Here is a 24155-nt window from a genome sequence, read left to right as displayed (position 1 = left end):
TCATTTTATTGATCGCGATATATTTTGTTGAGTAGAGTAAATAAATAAAATGTCTTAATTTGAAATTTGTAACAACGTTTTATTTCCAGTGCATCACGCCGCCTCGGATTGTTATGATTTTAGATCAATCATTAATTTTATTGATCTTGATATACTTTGTTGAGGAGTGGAGTAAATAAATAAAATGTATTGAATTTGCCTCCTACACGATCTATTTTTTATGATAATTATTCAAATATATATTGTTTTTTGCATGGCAAACAGCAGGTGTTTTTGCTCAACAGGTAAACTCAGGAAGCGATTAAAAATCAATGCCTAATTTCAATATTGACGTCTGCATAGACATTAAATATATATAAGAGTGTATCCGTGGGTTTGTTAAATATCAACACGCTTCAATGACCAGACGGAAACTATAATATAATAGCCTCTTCAGAAAACAATGTCCTGTAACTGCTGTGGGATTAGAATGACATAAAGAACATTGTATATGGTTGCCATGGCGAGGGGGGTCATACCCATGCAGTGATAGATATAACTAAGCTCTTATCGCCATTGTATATATATACAGCCTATCTGTAATAATAAAATAATATATAACACAAATAGTGAGTCTGTGATAGGCCTATAATGGCACCAGAGGCTACGTCGACGATGGGGAAGGTTAGCGCACCTTTAGATGACAGTAAGGAGAAAACATCGAAACAATCATCGAGAAGAAAATCGAGAAATACTACTATAGCTACACCTAAAACACCGAACATGAGGAAGGAGTATGTATCCGTCTATGATCGACCTACACCTAAAAAGGTAAAGTTTTTCAAAATACGAAACATTTTATTTCAATCGTATTACCAATGCACGAATTAAATGCACGGCACCCAATAATATACCATTTTGACAGGGCACTGTTTAAGTTACCGGCCTATAGGCCCTATTTGTTGAATTAAGTTAAGTTAATTTCCGTGTCTGCCGATATGCATACGTACTTCACTTCCGCTGGATTTGTACCCGTTCCTAGAGTTCCTTCATGGATTCCCATTTCCGGGCCAATTTTAGGACTCATACCCTAAATTCCAGTCCCGACTTCTTTTCCTCTCTGGATTTGTGAACACACGACTGAAAATGTTAATCGTACGATTCCGATTGTAAAATATTGAAGAATTTCTTCGAGAATGTTCAAGTTTGCTTTAAATAAATTTTTAAGCGTAATAAATGATCAACAATTTCTATTAACAAAGATTACAGCATTTAAAGAGCTTAATGACAATCCTTAAGCAAAACTAATCGCACCAGATAGCTGTTTGTCTCGTGTTTGGAAAGTTCAAGTACAATAGATAATTTCTTGAACATGGGTTCCATCATAACGAACAACATTCTACTTAAACCTATCTTTCAAATGTGTACACCATTCATATTATTTTAGGCTGGCAATATAACTCATACCCTTTTTGATCAGTTCCCAACATCTTTGTGATCGAATGCCTTTCAAACCTGACAATACAGTTTCGTCTATATCATTATTTTTATTGTCAGATATTGCATGGCGCGTAAAACATCTCCGGCTTCTTCACTTATAAACTGTGAAATCACGCCCTTTCCCTTTCATTATTACGTTGTTATATTATTATTTAACACTTGAGGTACACCACGAGAATCGGGAGCCACGTGGGTGTTCTGAAAAGTATTGTTTCTCGACGTCCTCAGGAGTGAGAATGTTGAAAGTCCAGGAAACTGAGGAACACAAGTGAAATTGGGTGGGACTGTGAAAGCTAACATCGATAGTTTTTAAACATGTAGCAAATTATGCAATTTAAATATTATACTTTCAGGATAGAAGAAGTTTAAAGGAGAATTATGAGGGTCAAGTATCGGGTCGTGAAGATTGGTGGCGATCGACTATCAGGGTAAGAACACAAAACAATGAATACCAGAATGACGGTGACAAAAGTAAAACGTCATCATTTTATCTTATCGGGCGTGGTGCCAATAGTGTCTGGATTTCCTCCAGTTTTTTCGGTTCCCCTTTACCAACATAACCCTCTAAAAAAGGGCCCGTTCAGGCTTAGTACTCCCTACCATGGCTTCATGGAACAACCATCGTTTGGTGGTAGATCTAGACCACCAACTTATAGACCCGGGTAAATAAGTAAGCCCGAAGAGGTAGATGAAAAGGTGGAGTTTTTGCGTAGGTTTTGCTGCTCTAACAATTCTATTACGAATATGTTTAACCATAAGTAAATCGTATGTACATATATACAGGCGGTATGTACAATCATAGACGAGCAGCCGTATCGTCTACTGCGATAAAATCCAATACATTACCGGTACTGAAATCAAAGTACATAGTGACGTCACGAATCTCTCGGGAACATGCAATGTAAATACTGGTACAACAACATCATCAACAATTGATGCATTTATTTATTACCGTAAATCTCCACTAAGCTGAATTATAAACCAAAGGGTTTAAAGTTAAGCTACATTTGCTACGTTTTCATGATCCATTGAGATGTTTAATTAATCCATTCCCGTGCGTATAGGGCATAGCCAAACACATGGATTAAACTCTTGCGCGCTCTATCTCTTGTAAAGCTTGTTTCCTCCTCTTGGACAAAGGTTTGATAGCCTTGCTTGGACGCAACGCAATGACGTAAGCGCGCCGCAAGTAATGCTGGCCAATCAAGACGCGATGCGATGGATCATCCGAAAGTGTCTTGGTTACTATCTACGCAACATTTTCTTCACATCCGGGCCTATAAAGTTTGGAAACCTTATCTTAAAAATTATGGGAGGATCAATCTTCGTACTCTTCCCAACAGAATAATAATAATAATAATAATAATAATAATAATAATAATGACAACGTAATCTTTTCCTGTACGACCTTTCGGCAAAGTAGGCTAACCAATTAACAATCGACGTGAAAGGTTTTTTTATAAGCTAGCACGCAATTAATGCCCAGCGGATCACACACATTTATAATTGTTTGGCTGTAAACTTTTATTTTTAACTAGCTGCTTAAAAAACATTAAAACTAGGTTAGCTTAATTAGGTTAATTAACATCACAGACATAATTTATCGCGCGCGTATAAATAATGATAAAACAAATCAGTTTTTATAAGCTTACGCGCGCGCCTACTTTGTGTGCCTGTGTGCAGGGAGTACATAACTCCCTGCTTTATGTTAGCACCGACAAGATAATCAATCTAGTTTTTACTGTCATGTTCAGGAGACACCAGTACCAGGTGCGTACGAGTCCAGGGATTTCTTGATGGATCTTGAAACAAAAGATGCCTCGTGTACGTTCAAGACTGAAGGAAGAAAACGACCGGTGAAACAGAAGCGCGGTGCCATCTTGCTTCCAGGGGCGTATGAGCAACATGATCTAGCATACGAACTTGACAAGAAGCATATGACTTACACATTTAACAATACTGAACGAACAGCGCTCCCAGGTTTTAAGGATAAGGTAATCATTCAGTATTAGATATTTAACTTAAGGCTCTTTTCACACACACAACGTTGCCGAGTGTCAATAAATTCGTGAGTTCTGTAATTATTATTGCTAGTTGTAATGTTCGGTTTGTCGTGGTTCACACAGAAATTATGACCAATTTGATGGTGAAAACTAGTAAAGGGAAAATATTCATCTTAAAAATTGAAACAGAATTCGGATAACTTGGGAAAAGAAGCAAGGGCAACCAACACGCCTAAAGTATTTTCAACCAACACCTTACCCATAGTTTCATAGTGAGACAGGGCTTAAGATTATTTAGCAAATAAAGATTATTAAAAATATTTTCAAATGTTCTTTTTGTCAGGATATCAACGTTTGTCCAACTGAATATCCAATGGAAAAATACCTGACGCTCTCAACACATAGATCACCCTCTAAGTAAGTAGTAGTAGTAGGCATAATGTACTACAGTATAGGTAAATACGGGTCATGATGGGACATATTTACAGCCGTTCTCGGTATACTGTACTGTATCTATTTACGAAGTATCATAGGAATATTTGAATACCACATCACCTGTGTTTCACTTGCATCTAGTATGACTAGAAACCCAACCTTTAGCCTCTGACATAATACAGGCACCACATGTGATATAAATGAGATACTGTATTACCCCGTGTATTACCAAATATACATTTGATACTTCGGAAATTAGTATGTAGAGATACGTAAGCACAAGGCTAGGTGACCAATCACAAGCCATGGCTTATCCGAATTGCCGCTTGGCATTGATCAACTCGCCTGCATTGCGTCCTAGTGAGAACCAAGCTAAGGTTTTAAACAATGTCACATCATGCCCCGCTAGGATTACAACCGTAATGTTCTTACTGATTGTGTTATCTTCAGTAACAACATGCAGACATAATTATAATTTATGTGTAGGTGAAATATACGTTATTCTCGTGTTAATGTATTGAGTTATTCTCATGTGCGTAATAAAAATGTTTTAATCTAAACATCAACATTGTTTGAAATGCACAGTGTATCTACCCAATCGACTCTGTAAGTGGAGATGAAATTAAACAAAAACAACAATAAAAAACAAAAGAAAGATCAAGTCTACAACAACGACGATAAATTAACCCTTTCGTCGACTACCACGCTAAATCAGAGAAGCGATCACAACACAGATTGGCTAGTAGGCATGCGCAAATGATGTAAACTCAACGCATGTAATTTGACCAATCATCACGCGATGGATCATCCGACATTTCGCTCTTGATTGGTCACATTACCTGTGGTGCGCTTAAGTCCTTACGTTACGCGGTGCGTCTAGTTGTGAGAAGACTTCAGTCAATTGGCAAAATGATAGTAATTATTTGTTGGCGTCGAGACGTCTTATGCCTCTGTTGGTATATTTACTTGTTTTCTAGTAAATCACAAGGATCGATTGTAAAGAATAATAATTTCCTTCGTTAGACTATTCTGGGTTAATTGAGCTTATTGTGGCCTAAAGTCAAGAAACATAGAAGGCTTAACCTAGATATAGATTCGAGAAATTAATAAAGTCTGCTGCAGGCTACCCCTCACTTTGTCTAATGTGCGAGTGACCACAATAATTCGTTTTACAAGGGTATTTTATTGATTTCGATCGCGTATTATTTACTGTAGCTAAGTGTATGTAGGCCTTATACAACGCGCGATGATCAATATAATGTGACCGAGCGGTAAGGCCGCAAACCGTACCTATAAAATCAGTACAGGTTTAAGTCACTCTTCGACTGGTGATAGAACAAGTCTTCTCGGATAAGGACTTTAAACTAGAGGTCCAGTGTACACATCTGGCTCGTATTATGCATGCAAAGAACCCAGTACATCTTTCGGAAGAGTAGGGTTAGGGTTATCCCAGTGTACTGGTCCATTCATCCCCTGTCGCTGTGGACAGACGAACGGGCACCGTTTGGTGACAGCACTCGATACAAGGGACCCTTAGGCGAGAAGAAAGTTGTGGTATGTCTCGTCCACAGTTATACGCAGTTTATTGACATTTACATAATATTCAATTTGCATTACTTGCTATTTAACGATATATGCACATCACACTTTTAGCCAAAAAGAAAATCCAGAAGTGATTGTATAGATTATTCATTAAGTTGTAGTGACGTTCGCTAAATAAGATATGATAATCCACTCTATTTTACAAAATACTATAAACGTTATACGAGAGTTCACAAACCTTTCCTAAATGCTCGTTGCCCGGGTACTCGCGTCTATTTTGCGATTTATGTGCGAGGTGAAATTCTTCTAAACACATATTTATTCTTTTTATTACAGACACGCAATATTCAAATCAAACAGTCAACGATTTCCTACGATATATTTTAAAGGGGTAAGTTGAGATTGAACAACGTAAACATTGGTTCCCACTTGGAGGCAACGCAAGTGAGTTGACCAATCACAAGCGACAGTTCGGATGATCCATCGCGTCGTGATTGGTCAAATTACTTGCGATCTTGCGTTACGTCCAAGTGGGAACCAATGCACATTAGTTTTCTGTCTTGAAATGTAATAATTATTTTAAACTTTCAAAAGAAAGGTGACCCATTCACCGTCGTTACAATAATAATAATACATTTGGAAATTAAATCTATATTGATATTGATAATTTCACGTATTTTGTAATGTAATTTTTTTCAGACGAAAAACCCAGCACCGTGTCACTATGAGTATACATCGCCGTCGACAGCACCCACCATCTCGTCGAGTTTCAAATCGCAAACCCCTCGATTCAAGACTTCACATACGGTATGTATACATCACTTCAACAAATAAGAATGTGTTTAATTTGCAGAATGTAGGCCTACATTCAGACAATGAGATCATGTGTGGATTAAGGCCCTCTATAAATTCTGCCTTAACCTAATGGGAAAAAAAAATTCCCGGGACAAACCATTCAAACTATACTACTATCATTATTATTTTTGTTGACTTTACAGAAGGTTCCAGGGCCTGGTACATACGAAAAGACATACCAATCACCACAACCAGCAACCATCATCAAGATGGGACGTAATCATGGCTTGTTCTTTACCAGTGCGTTTAATCTGCCATGAATAAGGATGATCACATGGTTGTTGTCTGTACTACAAAATGTTTGAGTGTATATTGGCGTTCCATACCGTACTTCAGGAAAAAGATTAAGGAATTTTCGATTACAGGACAGGAACGAAGCAGTCCATCACAATTGCACTCCAGTTCACAAATTTGGCGTCATAATGTAAGCTATCACAACGCTGATGACCGATACGATGTAAATATAACGTTAGTAATACTCAAGTTTGAACATTTTTGAATATTTATCCACCAAGAACTTTGTATTCTGAAGTTCGATATAGGCCTACAATCTATTTGACGCCGCTTTTAAAAGGGCAGCAGCTGGCATCAAATATAAGATCTTGTTTTATCCCTTGCTCCTGGTAAATTATGTAGGCCTACTTTTGTTAACTTGCCGAATAAATATTATTATTACTATTAAATTATCTGATAACAAATAGTTTGTTGTAGTTTGATTTCAAATTAATCTTTTTTACTGCAGTAACTAGCCTATTTTACTGCAGTAGCTAGCCTATATTTTGGGAGTTTTCAGAAGAGACATGATATGGTATAACTTTGAAATGCAATTTCATGGTTTGGTATTTCTCTTTATAAATATAGACCAGATAATTTAGAAATAAATCGATCGAGGATATTATAATCCGTCTTTCGTAATTTTACTCACCTGTTATTCACTCAAGCGTGAATCACCTTCATTTCTTCCTTCTAGTGGAACATTGTGTAAGATAGAATAATCTTCTTGTAATCCTTATAAATCCACTTTCTTAAGGAAAGATCCATTTATCAATAATAATCCCTAAAATGTTCACTTAGTGATCATGATTAAATTCGTTGTGAATTCACCACTCGGTCAACAAGCAGGAACGTCCCCTTGTGTCAAAGGCTCCTTTTAAGACGTGGCTCTTCGAAATTTTGATTGTGTGTGTTCAAACAAGGAATTTGGATGTTCAATCACGCATAAAGTTCTTGGTTCAATCATCAGCAAGTCCTACCTGGCCGTGTAAATAACTCCAGGTTACTTTTTTTTTCGTAAAAAATTGGTTCAAGACCCCTATTAGGGGACACGTTCGAGACCCAACAAATCGTCTCCTTTTTAATTAAAATGGTGTCTATATAGTGAATAGAGCTGACATACATTTTCCCTAACTCTTTTCACGGAACTTATTATCCCCCTACCCCCACCCCCACCCCCTTAGTAGGAGTGTCCCCTGAAGAGGTTGGCTGTAGGAGAAGGAACTCTAAGCAGTAAAGTATAAATTTCAATTCAACACGGTTTTTGGTTTAGAGTTTAAAAATACTTTCAAAAGTTTTTTCGTGAATGTTTCATAATTATTCAAGTATTTGTGTTTAAAGGTTGCAAAAGAATAATTAACTGGTGCTTATACTAATCGATAGATCCATTAATGTGAAGATATATCTAGAATTGCATTCATGTTCTTTCCGTGAATTCATTGTTTTCTAGACTAATTGGTTTCCGACAACGTGCCGGGTAACGTGCAGATGAATCAATGTTTTATATTGTCAGTAAATGATTTATTTTAGTATATTCTTTTGTAAACCTTTCTTGTAAAATGTAAGGTAATGTTAATAACTCCTAAACACATTTATCAGTAAGTGGAGACGCGTAGGCGATCACAACTTTTTTTGTTTCCTTAAAGGTCAGCTCCGGGCAAAAAAGTATAATTTCTCATAATTGTACTGTAATTTCAGTTTATACTGCTAGTATGGTCGACCATTTTCACAATTTTTTACAGTTTTGTTTCCTTAAAGGTCAGCTCTGGGCAAATTTGCTTCATTAAAGTTCAGTTCCGGGAAATTTCTCATAATATTCACTGGAGGTCTTAATCAGTTTTATATAAGTTGGACTCCTCAGTTTGTTCGTGGTATTTCATCTGATTGTCTCAGATATTATTTCATATTGATGATGTTAATAACATATCGTTCTGAGTATTTGTTCTGAGACAGATTACGCTATTATGTAATATTAAGAATGGCATTTTCAATGCTAGAACTTAGCCAGAGGGAGAAGCAATGTGTTTTAATTACCCTGCCATACAATTTGTAAGCATATCGCTATCTACTGCCCCAGGCTAGACTATTACTTATGCAAGGTGAATATTACAGTCACCCACGCATTGTGTTTTGTTGTCGTTAAATTTGAATTATGTTTAACAGTTTTATTGAAAAAAAATGCTGAACACATAACAGTTCCTGTAGGCCTAGACCTACTCACCCTTATAATTTAATAAGTATTACATATTTCGGAATATCTGAATAAAATTAGTATTGCGTATCAATACACGTTTATCATCAACTGATTTCCATGAGAAAGTCGTAATAACATGTTCTATATGGCCATTGTTCATTTAATTATGGCGTATTTATACCTCAATTAGGCTGTCATTATGGCTTTGGACTAAATACATTATATTCCACTAATTCTGATCAAATTAGCTATGATTGACGCACATACACCGCCATTTCTTCCGATACAGCATAAAATTATGAATAATTAGTTAGAAATGCATTTCATATAAGCCAGAGATTTAAGACCATCTTAACCGTCTGTCGTTAACCGCAAAACCTTTTAAAGCGTGAATCTCTGACTTTAAATATTAATTACGTCGTAGTCCAGCAAACAAAAGATTGTGAATATTGACGATAAAGTTAAGCCATTACTGCAGTAAGTACTTGGGAAGGCTCAGAATCTGGACCCATTGGCTGATGCGCACAATGAATTAACATGGCGTAACTTGCCCAAGTCTCTACCTTTTGATGCGCACAATGAATTAACATGGCGTAACTTGCCCAAGTCTCTACCTATTGTCTTTTCCTTACTTATGAAACGCCATGTGTGCCAAAATGTTTATCTTTTTACCAATACTTAAATCAAATCGCCGGCTCTTGAAACTACACTATAACTAGTGGCTAATCCACGTAGCCGAAAGCTCGGTAGAAAAAAATAAGAAAAACATATATGCTCTGTCATGAATCAATAGGCGTACATTATAATCCACTAGGACGCAACACAAGGACGTGGACCAATGACAAGCGACAGTTCAAATAATCCATCGCTTGTGATTTGTCAAATTCCTTACGTTGCGTTACGTCGTTAGTGTGTTGGTACAGTACAAGTTTGACCAACCACGACGCGATGGATAAACGTACGTGTCCTCTCTGAAGCTTGGTTGACCAATGACAAGCGACTGTGCGAATAATCCAACGCTTGTGATTGGTCCACTCACTTACGTTGCGTTACATCCCTGTGTTGTGTCTCTAGTGGGAACTAAGCGTTAGGAATTCGTAATTATATTTCAGGATCATGTGAACGCACACATATGACATACAGCCAGCCTACAATAACCTGCTGATACATGAGTATGACATTAATTAATGTTTGGATTATCTCTAAAGGAAACGTGCTATCAATCATGATATAATTTCTAGACAAACACGGGAAATTATAAATAATACTTTAATATAATATGATTTTGTTTTTCTCGACACAAAGGTAACTGAACTCCTGTTTCAGATAATGCACTGGGTGGGAGATTGCTATAACAATGATTTGTATATTTTGGGGAATGTTTGTGGGTTCTTTTGTTTTGGTAAGAGGGTGGGGGTGGGGGATGGGGGGGGGGGGGGGGATTGATAAATATTCAGTAATTCTCTTTTTGTCAATTTAATATATATTTGCAACTACCACGTGATATCGGCATTTGTTCGTACATTCTGACAATGCAGCAGCACCAGTTTTGAATTTATTGAAATTCGTAATTTTAATAGTTTGAACGCTTCGAAAGTTCGGTTCTTATTTCTCAAAAAATTAGAACTATTGATCGACCGTAGATCTATTTTGAGGGCGTGTGGCGCTGTGTGTTGGACGTTCGACTACTGATCGTTAGACCGAGGTTCGAATCCAACTCTCGCCGCATTGCTTGTATCCTTAGGCAAGATACTTTACTTACGTTTGCCTCTCTCCACCCAGGTGTATAAATGGGTACCCGGTTAGATCAACACACAACTTTGCGCTGATTACTAGCTGCATATATGGGAGTATGTTTCCATAGGTATTTGATCAGGAAATGACTGGGGTAATAATGTTCAGCGCATTGAGAGCTTGCTTATATGCGCTATATAAGAATGAACTATTATTATTATTATTATTTTCACATTCGGACTTATACAGTTAATAATGTTCACATTTTAAGATTATAAAGAATATATTATTAAGAAAACTTCCCACGCACTCAGTAATGGCAAGCGTGACTCTGAGCTCTAGAACTGGAGCAAACGAAGGGGCGGTGACAGATCACAGGGCTAGATACTGTTTTAAACAGCAGTTCACGACGACGAATGTTTTATTCAAATAAGTACTAAATGATCAGGCAGACAAACAAACTACAGCGCGCTTTACAGGTTTTTTTAGTGTGACTAACTAGCTTGGTTCCCACTAGGACGCAACGTAGACGTAACGCAACGCAAAGTGATTCGAACAATCACGTGCTTGTGTTGCGTCTACGTCCTAGTGTTGCGTCCTAGTGGGAACCAAGCTTTAAACATCACACTTGGACGCAACGCAATTTAATTTGCCCAAGACGCGATGGATCATCTGAACTGGCGCCTATGATTCCCCGAACCATCTTGTATCCACTACCGTATCTACGTTACTATACTAAAGCTTGGTTCCCACTAGGACGCAACGCAAGGACGTAAGCGCAACGCAAGCAAGTTGATCAATCACAAGCGAACTTCGAACCCATCGCTTGTAATTGGTTAAATTGCTTACGTCACGCTTACGTCATTGCGTTACGCCCTAGTGGGAACAAAGCTTAGTTCCTTGAATACCGATTATTCAAATTTCATATTCATGGCACAATCGATGAATACAGAGTAAAAATCATACTTGATATAGGAATTAACTTTACGGAATTTTAATGAAATAGATTCAATCAAAAGGCCTACTCAAAACTCATTTACGACATATTGGTCGGTGTAGCTGCAATCAGGCTCCTTACCGTGTCTATAGTGTTTTCCATCACACAAAATCATTAGCGCACAATTACCGCCTGAGAGCAATAATGGCAGTTCCAAAATCCGTATATCAAATGCAATTGCAAATATCCTATAAACAGAGTTTGGCAATAACGGTACTATTTTAAACTCAGCGTTAAATAGCGCGCGTCGTAATACGTCATAAACACCACTTTTGATTGAAGACGCAAAATCTATATGCATTACCGTGTATGCTATTAGCAGCACCTGTTTCGGTTTGTTAATTTTGACGCATTTTATTGATACCAAAAACACCTATTTGAAACTGTTAACGCAAATAAAACATTTGAGATACACAGGGCATGCAGCAATTAAACCATTACGTTTACGAACACACGCTATAGCAAGCTGTAAATACAGTGTTTTATTTATTTGTTGCCGACAACCGTTGGAAGGCCTATTCTATTTGTGTAAAAACCAAGCCAAGCGATCAAGATATCCATCACCCTTATCCCGCAAGCACCCACCCAACCAAAACCACAATCTTAAACATCATAGGCCTAACTTATCCAATGACCATCTCCATCATAAACACCCGAGCATCAAATTCATTAAATAATTAATGTCCCATCATTAATTCCATGTATAAAAGATGGGCCCTTAAGAAAGGATAATGAGAAAAGATATTATTTTAACATCCGATTTTTAAGCATTAAGTGACGCAGTACTTATATCTATAAGAGCACTTTGTTTAATTGTGCGCTCTCCTCCCGGAAAACTAATCGATTTCACCTAAGTCTTTCCGTTTACTAATGTACACTGACGGTAAACAGGCACATGTGTACATGTGATCATATTACAATTGGAAAATATTCTAAAAATAGATATCTGCAATTCGTTCAACACAAATTAAAACCGTCAGTGGCATCTATTTGTACATCCATGGTGAAACCACGAAAACAGCCTTACTCGTAAAACATGGCATGAAATAAAATTTTGGATATAAACGCTTGTACTTTTGCAGGTTTGTTTAGTACCATGAGAAATTGAACACTTCAGGGGACACACCCCTATTAATGTAGGCCTACACCTTGTTGAGTCCGAAGATTCATCCTGTACTAGTACTACAATGATTAAAATACTAAAATCAAGTCTGAATTCCAGTTGACTGTTTATGTTGCCTTGTAAAATGCGCCTGAGGCTTTCCATACATTATGTATGATATAAGTATTATTCCCTTATGAATACGCATAATAGTATAGTAAAATATAATATGTAATGTATACAATATCATTAATGGGTAATAACAGTATACTTTCATTTTGATCAATCAGAGTCCTAATAAATCCTCACAAACTCCTATAAAACGTCATGAGTCGGATTCGATCGAACCGCGACGTCACTTGCAGGGCAAAAGTCTTATCCACCATTAACAACCATCAATATAATTTTCTATACATAAATTATCTACAAAGTACACGACTCACATTTTCATATCGATTATCGATATACGGTACGAATTATAATATTAACCCGTATACGTTGTAGCTCGTGCGTTACCGGTTATTGACCAACATGCAAAAGAAACGAAAGAAATTTTTAATACTGAATGTCTCCATCCATCGTTATAAAAGTAATGCTTCTCTCTCATCATTGATGTAATATAAATTCAAAATTGCATTTCCATAAACTATTACTGTTGTATCTGTACAGTAGTATGTGATATCATTGTAGGAAACACAAGATATGCTTGGAGGCAAGTTAATTAAACGAGTTTTCTTGAACGTGTCATTGACGATCTGCAAATTAAAGTATAGGTTCACGATTGGAAATCTGATATCATCAAATACGCTGTTTAATATGGATAAAATATTGTATGAAACGTTAGCATTATTGTAATCTATACAGATAAGTAACAGCTTAATTTAAAATGCTTACAGTTTGCAAATTAAGCAAACAAGAAAACCAGTTTTTTATATTTTTTATCTGAAAGTTGACAAAAATTGGCGCAGGCAAGTACAGTCGAAATCACTATCCATTTAGCTTAATATCACTTTGTTGTGTTTGTGTTTGTGTTTTTTTTTTTTTTTTTTTTTTCTTCTCAAACTGTCATTTTTTGTTAATGTAATGCGTCCGTATAATATGTTTTATGTTTATGCTTAGGACTACAAAGACAAGCCACTTTGGCTTCTGTGTATCTTAACCCATAAACTTTGTAAAATATTGAATATTGAATAAATGTTGTTGTAAATTTGCTTGGGAAAGTACTTTCCAGGTACGACTAAAGTAAACTATACAAACAACAATATTCGTGAAATGTGTTTGTCGAAATATGACTATAAATGTAGCCTAAATAACCTACATGTATGTCTTAAGCTCTGTCTACACTAACAAAAATTTGTGACAAAATATGGACATGATGATGTCATTCACTACCATATTTGGGCATATCACTACTAGTGTAGACAGAGCTTTAAGCTATGTCTACCATCAAACTAGTTTGACAAAAAATGTGCGATGTGCCCAAATATGCTAGTTATATGACGTCATCATTTTCTTGTCACATAAAGTAGATAGAGCTTTTTACACGATCCGATTTAAAACCATATTTATTAGGAGAGTAAGCCTACTTGTCTCCCAGTTACTAGAGCAAAATAAAGCTAGAGTATAAATCAGGTCATAAAACATCTTGCAAAGATGATAAGTTTGAAAAATTAATTGGAGCATCACAGAACGACATCTATTAATCAGTGTTAAAAAGCCTGAAACTATATTTGCTTTCGAAACCAACGATGACTGATCACTATCGGAAGAACGCGAAGTGAAAAATAATGAAAATGGTTCACCAACATCGGCGTGCAAATCACGTGACAATATGCACATTTGAACATCTCACTAAAGGCCCATTTACACTAGGACGATAACGATCGACGATAAATAGACAAATATGCATTTTTCATACATAAAACAAAAGAAATATAAAAACTGTTTATTCTTCAACTATGGATAATCATTTATGCTGTCTTTGATGAAAATAATATTTCCACACGTCCAATCAAATGACGTCATGATTAGTAAGAGCAATAATATCGTGACAATACAACGATGTTATTGTTTTTATTTATCATGACGTCATTTGATTGGAATTTTAAAAATATTATTTTGATCAAAGACAGCATAAATGATTATCCTATAGTTCTAGAACGAAAACCTTTCTAATTTCTTTGGTTGTTTTAAACAAAATGCATGCTTATACTGTATATGTATCGTCGATCGTTATCGTCCTAGTGTAAATGGGCCTTAAATATGTAAATTACACAGAAAAGAAGAGAAAACGACATTTATCATAATAAACTGTCTTTAATAAGCTGTACATCATTAGTCACAAATAAAGCTAGCGTTCACACTGATCCCGGCATCAGTCCGGAGGTGGAAACCCTTTCAGTGCTCGATTACACAATACAGAATCTGTTTGGTACAGTGTGAACGTACGTAGCTTTGGGCCTAAAAACGGTTTGTTTTCGATGAACACACCTGTTTGGATGGAAAATGTATCGATATGACTCAATTTCATCATGTATAAACATTAAAACATGTACAGTCAGGTGTTTTGTAAATCTATCAAACTGCTGGTATAAAAACATATTTTAATGAGAACAAACCAGTTTTTAGGCCTTATTAAATACAACATTGGAACAATTACGTATTACAAAATAATATATTTTACTTTGTACAAAACAATAAGATATTGAAAGATATGTTTTTGTAATGAAAATATTTAGTATAAATATGCAATATACACATCTGTGATATTTGAAACGTAATATAAAGTACTGGTGAGATGAAACTGAATACAAAAAAATAAGCAGCAACTTAAAATTAAAAGAACAAATGATAAAGTAAATACAGTACTGTACTAATTGTGGCCGTTCTGAAGCTTGTTAGAATGGTCTCAGGAATCAGATATGTGACAACCAGATATGTGGGAATCGCATGTGGGAATTAGATATTTGAGAATCAGAGAAATGTGGGAACCAGAAATGTGGGAATCGCATGTGGGAATAAGAAATGTGGGAACCAGATATGTGGGAATCAGGAATGTGGGAATCACATTTGGGAATCAGAAATGTGGGAATCAGAAATGTGGGAATCAGATATGTGACAACCAGATATATGGGAATCAGAAATGTGGGAATCACATGGGAATCAGAAATTTTGGAATCAGAAATGTGGGAATGCGAGATATGGGAATCAGATATAATGTGACAATCAGAAATGTAGGGAATCAGAGATGTGGGAATGGGATAAGTGGGAATCAGATATGGGAATCAGATATTTGGGAATCAGAAATATGGGAATCAAATATGTGACAATCAGAGATGTGGTAATGCGATAAGTGGGAAACAGTGTGAGAATCAGATATGTGGGAATGGGATACGTGGGAATCAGAAGTACAAGAATCTGATATGTGACAATCAGATATGTAGGAATGGGAATCAGATACATGGGAACCAGAAATATGGGAATCAATTAAGAATCAGATATGTGGAATTAAAAATATGGGAATCAAGTAAGAATCAGATATGTGGAATTAAAAATATGGGAATTAAAATGTGGGAATTAAAAATGTGGGAATCACAGGTGAAGGAATAGGAGATGAGGGAATAAGATGAGATTTCTATAGGCTTACAGAAAAGATAAAAGACAAGAATCTCGTGCAATAAACAAACAAATATATATTTAAAATACAAAAAGTAATCTGAATATGTGTTTTTGAGGTATGTTTTATGACATTTGGAATATTTTCTTTGAATTTGTAGACACATAACTGTTTTCAAAAACACTGAATGTTACAATTGTTTCACTTAGAAAAACAAAGACTAGATTTGTTAACATTTTTACAAAATTATCTTCATTGATTCAACCACTTATCCATTGCACAATTGTTTTCTACAAAAGCTTTATAACAACAAAACTAGAATTTCTTTAAAAATACTCTAGATAATATTATAACAAATGTCTCAATGAGAGTCCACTGTAATATTTATTAATTAAATGCAACATCAACATTTAAACCAGATCATGGAAGATGAGTATTTCCAGTATTTTCCATTTATCTGGACTTAATATTCAAGACTTGTGAGTTCCTGATTCTTTTCTTTAAAACATTGTGACATTTCCAAGAAACGATGCATTGTGAATAAAATCAAAAGGTGTCCTGTTTTGGAGAATGAAAGTAAACCTGATGGTTTTCAACTTTGTACCTCCTCCATGGTATTGGTGCTGTACCTTCTCCATGGTATCGGTACCTACTCCATGGTATCGGTACCTATTCCATGGTATCGGTACCTCCTCCATGGTATCGGTACCTCCTCCATGATATCGGTACCTCCTCCATGTTATCGGTACCTCCTCCATGGTATCGGTACCTCCTCCATGGTATCGGTACCTCCTCCATGGTATGGGTACCTCCTCCATGGTATCGGTACCTCCTCCATGGTATGGGTACCTCTTCCATGGTATCGGTATCTTCTCTATGGTATCGGTATCTTCTCCATGGTATCGGTACCTCCTCCATGGTATCGGTACGTCCATGGTATCGGTACCTCCTCCATGGTATCGGTACCTCTTCCATGGTATCGGTACCTCCTCCATGGTATCGGTACCTCCTCCATGGTATCGGTACCACCTCCATGGTATTGGTACCTCCATGGTATCGGTACATGTTTGAAATCAAGTAGCACATGATTTGCTTCTTTGTAGCATCTTCCTTTTACTCGCCAGTTTAGATTCTTGTGAATATTTATTAAGATAATCTTTTTCAACTAAACACTGGACCTCCTCCATCGTACGTGCTTGTTCAGGAAACATTCGTCTCTTTACCACGCTTGAGTGCATTTCTTCTTCGTTTATACCATCATCAATGATCAGATCTTGGCTGGTCATCACAAGCTGTTTAACGGTTCCTTCCTTTGCAGCTTGAAGTGATCGAATCATTTCTTTTGGGCATGCATTTCTTGAACTATGTTTCAATCTTTCTAGTTTAGATTCTGAAAGAAGCAATATACATCTTCATTTATAGTACTTGTGCTTATGGTGTTCTTGTGCATTAAAATTAATAATAAAAAATAATGATAAATTAATTATAATAAATAATATATTCTTTGAAATGTACTTTAGTTTTTGAGTAAACATTTATTTAAATAATACTATAGCAATAGTGTGTGACACAAACAATAGTTATAAAAACAAGTAAAAAGATCTATTAATTATAATCAATTCAATGCGATTGTATAAAAAATATTAATTTCTTAGAATGTGTATAATGTGTTACAAATACTGTACTACAGTAACATAAAACACTTAATTATACTAACTTTTTTATTAATTAGTAACTTGTCCATTTAGATGTAGCTCCACCAATGGGTGTCGCCAGGTTTTTCAATTGGAGAAATTACATCCATTATTGGTTTGGGATGATAAAACTCAAATAAAAAATCCAAATCAATTGCTACTACTACTGTAGGCAAGCGTTCCTGCACATAACAGGTCATCAATGTAAAACCCCTGATGACCAGCTGAGATCAGTTATCAGATTAATTTTATTTTTTTGTGATATTGAACTTTGAAAATCAGTGTCACTGTCAGCATCATACACCACAAAACAATCGTGGAAATATGATTATTATACAGTATTTCTCATCAAATATTTATGCATAGACATGGCAGATAAATTGTCATTGTAATTTGTTTTCCTGTTTTAGACAACATCAAATAGACATCGTGTCTACAATGTGAAACCCATCTGGTAATAAATGAATAAAATCATCTTTACTTTCCATATGTGAGATTGGAGGGCACAGTTTTTGCATTTTTTAAAATTATTTCATGCATCCAACAACGAGTAGCTCACCAATTACAGGATGAATAATAAACTAATTTATCGTGCTTATAATCTATGAGCAAGTGGCCGAGCGGTTAAAAAAGTGGAACCGTAATTACGTAACAAGCCATAACATCGGCAAGGGGTCGAGACTTCACTTGCTCCATGGTTCTGGTGGTAGAACAAGTCTTCTCAGATAAGAGAATGAACCGTAGATCAAGTGTACACATCTGGCTCATGTGCACTATAAAGAGCCTAGTACATCTTTTGAGACGAGTAGGGGTTACCCCGGTGTACTAGTTCAGCCACTGTCGCAAACTCATCATATATATACACTGGGTACTCTGGGAGAGCAGTCTGAAGAGGCTACCCAGTATAAAGAATAAATTTGAGGCTTAGGGAGTAGAGCTGAAAAAGTTACAACCCTGGTATTAGGTCAGGATTGAACCTTACTACCTGCTCCCAATTACAATTACATTAATTTTGAAAAACTTTATTTTCTTTATTAGGTTTATACACAGATTTGAAACAACTTATATTCCTTTTAATATGACTATCTTTAATACTAAGGCACACAAAAAACTGATGATGATCAAAACATTTCTGACACTTGATTTGTTATGTTATGTTCACTACAATTTCACTTACTATGCTACTACGTAATATGGTGTAGGCCTAGGTATACAGTAGTATTATAAATTTGGAATAAATGATTAATTCAAAATGTCTCTTTGCCGCAAACAATTAAATTTCCTGTGTCTACTGTAAATCTGGCACTATTATACTTTTAATTATAAAAACTTGTTGTGAAAAACTGGGTTTTTCTAATCAATTATTAATTTTGATTAACAAAGCAAAGATTTCTAATAAAAAAAATTGTTGTAGAAATTATTCCTTGTGTTTGTATCTCAATAATTGAGTCATCTCTGTTGGGGATCATAATTTGCTAATTGAGTAAGTGACCTTTGACCTGTGCCTCTTTTTACCAGTAGATGTAGCACTAATACAGTATTTAGTAATTAGTATTAAAGGTAATTAACTTCTATCACTGATGGAAAAGTTAGTGTACTGTACATTATGTATATTATAGTTCAAAGATAATAGACTGAATAAAGCTTTCATTTGATTGCTTTAAAGATGCACTGTCACTCCTTAGGTTGTTGTAAATTAATCACATAATCACAGGCTGCTATATTTTTTTTAATTTGACAGGGATACTAAGAAACCTCCAATACTAAGTTGACTCTGGTGACAATCCATTCATCCATTGACAAACAGATACAGAAATTGCAATAAAAAAGTCAAACAAAGAAGTAATTTACTGTATGTTTGCATTGTTTTCAATCCTGATTACAAATTTAAACAGTTTTAATTAAAAAAGAACCACTATGACTATAAACAACCAACTAACCAATCATACTATACTAAGCAGCGTGGCCAAATATACATATATATCTATATTACGCCATTGTTTTTCTGGCAATACTATTCCTTAAACAATGCACGTCCCCTGTTGATCCTATCATGGTCTATTTGTCTATACAGGTTATTTATTTATTTATTATCTTAATTTAACAAGTTTTTTGTGGGCTCCTAAAAACAATCCCCTTGGGGTTTCATGGAGGTCCCTTTCATCTTATTAAAATTTGTTTTACTTTATTGAGATGAATAAAAGATATTGATTGATACAGTGCAAATAACACATAACAAAACAACACACACATGTCAAAATATATGTTCAAGAAAAGGATGAATTGAATCATATGTAGGCTAAATAAAAGGTAAATGTTATCATAGTCTTCAGAAATAGAATATTCCCTAAACATTAAATCATTAATATAATACATAAAATAATAATAATTAATAAAATATAGTCTACAGCGACCACTAACTAAATCTATGTAACATAATCTCACTATACTTCACTGATTTGCTTTAACTAGCAATTCAATATTAATAACTTTCACTTTACATTTTAATAATGCAGACCTACTGTCCTCTTGCTAAGTTACTGATCTATTTATTAACTTGTCGTTAGATTATTGTCCATAAATATTGATGGTCATAGTACAATTACAATATGTGGGAAATTTAATTGACCGTAACAAAATTATAGATCATAGACTTGCACCATATAAAATCTGACAGTGTATATGTTTGTGTACAGTAGGTTAGTAGGCCTATTAATATATGTATTTTATCTCAAATCTTAAATCACATTTCCATATGCTTTTCTTATGATCCTTGTTCACTTTCACATCTCCGATTTCTCTTGCAATGGACCCCATTGGAAATAAATTGACATGTCGATTTTATGGGTCTTCCTTGCATCCACTCACTTTGGTTTTAATCAATTTTAATATTCCAATTGTTTGTTTTTTTCTTTGTTATGTATTTTAAATGTATTGTTGAATGGATGCTAAATGAATAAATGAAATGAAAAATCTATATTATTAATTAAAAAAAAAAATTGTCCTGTTTTTTCAAAATAGGCCTACAGTAATAATCTAAAAAATAATGAGTAAACAATTAATTTAAATTGATTATTTGAATTTTAAAAATATATAGTTAAGATAAATAATAAATAACAAATAGATCACATACCTTTTTTATTTTTCTGATTTTTTATTTTTGCTTACAGATTTGTTTGTTTATAATGAAAAGGAGAGCCAAAAAAGATTAATTAAACCCAACAGTACTTATAATACTACTATACTAGTACTAGGCCCTAGTTAACTGAGTAGAACCCTTTTGTTATTTAATAATAAATATAGGCCTAGCTAGGCCCTAATATACATTGTATTGTAAACTTTTAATTACTAATAATATTATTATTAAATAAAAAACTTGCCCTTCTTAATCTTACCCAATGAAGCCAAGTAATCCTCAGATTTTCTTCTTTCGAGAACTGGTAATTTTTTCTTGATTGCATTTTCTTGCTTGGAAATTCCGAATGGATCAAAATTATCCTCAAAACCAGAAATAGGATGAAGTGAATTTTCCATGGCAGAAGGTGTAAATCCCTTCCCTATGGTCTGCGCTTCCAATGCCATTTCTTCCCGGCTGAATACTGCAATAAACCTCCCACCGCCACTGAGGACGAAGCGGATACTATTCCCTGCTACACCAGTGGACTAGGCCTAAAAGAGTTTGACTTGCTTGTTTAATTTTGAATGGATGATGGGGGCGTACTCCTTATTTCAGCCTGTATCGAAACGAGATGATCGTAACCGTAGTGTAGGCCTAGCCTACAATACTCCAGATCACCTCTAGTATTATTTAGTGATATTAGAGATATTATAAAGCAACAAAACGAGCACCAGATGAGAAGTAATTTACAAATCAATAATGCAAAACTAACTTGTATTGGTTTTAATGTTATGTGTAATCTTGACGATGATATAAAGACGGAAGAAAAAATTTAGGCCATCCCTCTCGTGACAGTTTCTCTGCCCTCAAACAAAGTAGTCTACCATCTCCAGACGCTGGTAAAATCAGAGCCATAATTTTATCGAGTGCCTACTAGGCCTAGTTCTCTCAATTACTGTTCCAATTATTGCCATAATATAGTCTCTTTTTACCTTTCTAAAATTCTGCTGTCCCTCCTTTTTTTGAATAGGTCATTTTTAATATCATGTATATTACTTTTTCAAACATGGAAAGAGCTTTTACATAAAGTCATCAATTTTTATACAGTTCAATGTAATTAATATTGTAATATAAAAAAGAAATACATGTAATAATATTGATGAATGAAGAACAATATAAGCGAAATCAGGATTTTTTATGGAGATAAAAGTAAATAAATACTCAATTGTATCAGAACGCGAAAATTTTCACTATTTAAAAAGTTTAGATAATATAATTTATTAGTATAGCCTAATCATTATAATTATTTATAATTCAAATTAACTTGTCAGAAATGTTCTGACTTAGCCTATGTCGGCTATAAATCTATGCAAAATATTTTTTTTAGATAACTATCTATACAGAAAACAGAATGTACTTATCTAGCTAACCGGCCTGCTGCTGCTGTCTGTGAACAGTAAAGTTAGCCTCATTTTGTTAATGTACTCGGCGCTCTAGTCTTATGCCTACCCGTATCGTAACAAATAATAAATAGAATATAGCCATGATTTACTAAACTAATTTAAAATCGTCATTATAACAATCATTAATGTATCGTATTCTGCATTTTTTAAAGGACAAGGCACGAATTCAAACCGACTCCCCATTCCCCACTTCGGATTTGTGTGTACGACCATCTCTATGGTACGACATTGGAGTGGGGAGGTCTGATGTTTTGCAAAATATTCTTGGGTGCAGTTGTGTTACCCATGAAACTTTGGTATATAATATTTTCGGTTAGATTCAATATTTTTACGTGAATTTTTGTGTGCACATTAATAAAATATCAATATATTAGATAGATATAAGAAAACATTAATAATCAAAATTTAAAAATGCAAATTTTAAAGTTAATTTAAGATATAATTTTCCAAAAAAATAGATAAAAGTTTATAGCAAAATTATGCATATTCGTTTATTTGTATTTTGTCACTAATTTCAACGAAACGAAAGTCAAATATATCAAAAATATTTATCAATTAATTAAATTAATTTATTTAAGTTAAATATAGCATTTAAAAGCAATTAAATAACTGGTTTCGCACAAAATGTCATACAAAATTGCACTTGAAAATAATGCAGCGCGCGAACCCCAAGCGCGTGCGTCTCTTTTATTCTCGGTCCGCAAAATCGGCTATAAATTGCGCGAATTGCAAGCAATTTATTATTCGCAATTCCATCGTCGAAAAGTTTTGTTTTAACTTTGAAAAGTGTATTCGCAATGCCTTCACCAAGGAAGAGTCCAAGAAAGAGTCCAAAGAAGAGTCCAAAGAAGAGTCCAAAGAAGGCCAAGGCAAGAGCAAAGCCAAAGAAGGCCGCTCATCCAACGTATAATGCAATGATTGCTGCCGCAATCGGAGCATTGAAAGAGCGTGGTGGTTCTTCTCGTCAGGCTATCGCCAAATACATCCAGGCCAATTTTAAGGTCGATGCTTCCATGAATACCCATCTAAAGATGGCACTGAAGCGAGGCGTTAACAGCGGCAGGTTCGTCCACGTCAAAGGAGTTGGTGCCAATGGTTCCTTCAAGCTAAACGTAAAGACTGTAAAGACCGACGCTGCTACCAAAGCAAAGAAAGAGAAGGCAAAGAAAAAGGCCGCACAAGCAAAACTGAAAGCAGCAGCAAAGAGAGCCGCAATGAAGGCAAAGAAAGCTAAGAAACCAAAAACAAAGAGCAAGAAAAAGAAAGCAACAAGTAAGAAACCAAAGAAGGCTAGATCTCCGAAAAAAGCAAAAAAGCCTAAATCTAAAAAGGCTGCTGTAAAGTCAAAGAAGGCCGTAAAGAAATCGCCAACAAAGAAAGCTGCGAAAAAAAGGCCAAAATCTCCAAGAAAGAAGTCTCCAAGAAAGAAGGCTGGCAAGAAGTATTAAACTCTTCGCAACATTTTTCCAAACCAAACGGCTCTTTTCAGAGCCATCCAAATATACAAAAGATGATTTAATTTGCACCAAATGTCAAACTTCCAAACTTTTTTGTTGTCTTTCTAGCTTTGTGTGATAAACCTAGTCTAGCGCCCTCATAATTTTTTCATATCGTATTCGTCGAAAAAGTTTTCTATCATCATTCAAATCC

At 35.1% G+C, this 24155-nt stretch overlaps 3 protein-coding genes across 7 annotated transcripts; 2 read left to right on the top strand and 1 right to left on the bottom strand.

The window, feature by feature from the left end:
• Positions 1–534: 534 nt before the first annotated feature.
• LOC144851885 (protein STPG4-like) lies at positions 535–6972 on the top strand. Its single transcript, XM_078709537.1, has 7 exons — positions 535–810; positions 1833–1907; positions 3234–3473; positions 3826–3899; positions 5796–5850; positions 6159–6266; positions 6458–6972. Exons 1-7 carry the CDS (start codon positions 631–633, stop codon positions 6572–6574), a joined length of 849 nt encoding a protein of 282 aa, XP_078565663.1. The 5' UTR covers positions 535–630; the 3' UTR covers positions 6575–6972.
• Positions 6973–16283: 9311 nt separating this feature from the next.
• On the bottom strand, positions 16284–21903 carry LOC144851422 (uncharacterized). 5 transcript variants are annotated; one of them, XM_078708870.1, is made up of 3 exons: positions 21815–21903; positions 21320–21593; positions 16284–17620 (listed from the first exon to the last, which is right to left on the bottom strand). In XM_078708870.1, exons 2-3 carry the CDS (start codon positions 21504–21506, stop codon positions 17304–17306), a joined length of 504 nt encoding a protein of 167 aa, XP_078564996.1. In that variant the 5' UTR covers positions 21507–21593; positions 21815–21903; the 3' UTR covers positions 16284–17303. The 5 variants fall into 5 exon arrangements, with proteins under 5 accessions (XP_078564996.1, XP_078564999.1, XP_078565000.1 ...); XM_078708873.1 differs by lacking the exon at positions 21815–21903 and having other exon boundaries at positions 16284–17236; positions 17294–17620; positions 21320–21808; XM_078708874.1 differs by lacking the exon at positions 21815–21903 and having other exon boundaries at positions 16284–17019; positions 17294–17620; positions 21320–21808.
• Positions 21904–23252: 1349 nt separating this feature from the next.
• On the top strand, positions 23253–23980 carry LOC144852112 (uncharacterized). Its single transcript, XM_078709829.1, has 2 exons — positions 23253–23262; positions 23335–23980. Exon 2 carries the CDS (start codon positions 23420–23422, stop codon positions 23951–23953), a length of 534 nt encoding a protein of 177 aa, XP_078565955.1. The 5' UTR covers positions 23253–23262; positions 23335–23419; the 3' UTR covers positions 23954–23980.
• The last annotated feature ends 175 nt before the right edge of the window (positions 23981–24155 follow it).

The sequence above is a fragment of the Antedon bifida genome, chromosome 9 (assembly GCF_963402885.1).
Source record: "Antedon bifida chromosome 9, ecAntBifi1.1, whole genome shotgun sequence".
NCBI lineage: Eukaryota > Metazoa > Echinodermata > Crinoidea > Comatulida > Antedonidae > Antedon > Antedon bifida.
This window is presented reverse-complemented; position numbering and strand designations above follow the sequence as displayed.

Bases quoted from the DNA above. Each gene is read 5' to 3' on its own strand.
- LOC144852112 (XM_078709829.1), top strand. From the start codon at position 23,420: ATGATTGCTGCCGCAATCGGAGCATTGAAAGAGCGTGGTGGTTCTTCT.
- LOC144851885 (XM_078709537.1), top strand. From the start codon at position 631: ATGGCACCAGAGGCTACGTCGACGATGGGGAAGGTTAGCGCACCTTTA. The intron at 3,474-3,825 runs GTAATCATTCAG...TCTTTTTGTCAG, and splicing joins TCCCAGGTTTTAAGGATAAG to GATATCAACGTTTGTCCAAC. The intron at 3,900-5,795 runs GTAAGTAGTAGT...TTTTTATTACAG, and splicing joins ACACATAGATCACCCTCTAA to ACACGCAATATTCAAATCAA.
- LOC144851422 (XM_078708870.1), bottom strand. From the start codon at position 21,506: ATGGCATTGGAAGCGCAGACCATAGGGAAGGGATTTACACCTTCTGCC. The intron at 17,621-21,319 runs GTAAGATTAAGA...TGCTTCTTTCAG, and splicing joins GGATTACTTGGCTTCATTGG to AATCTAAACTAGAAAGATTG.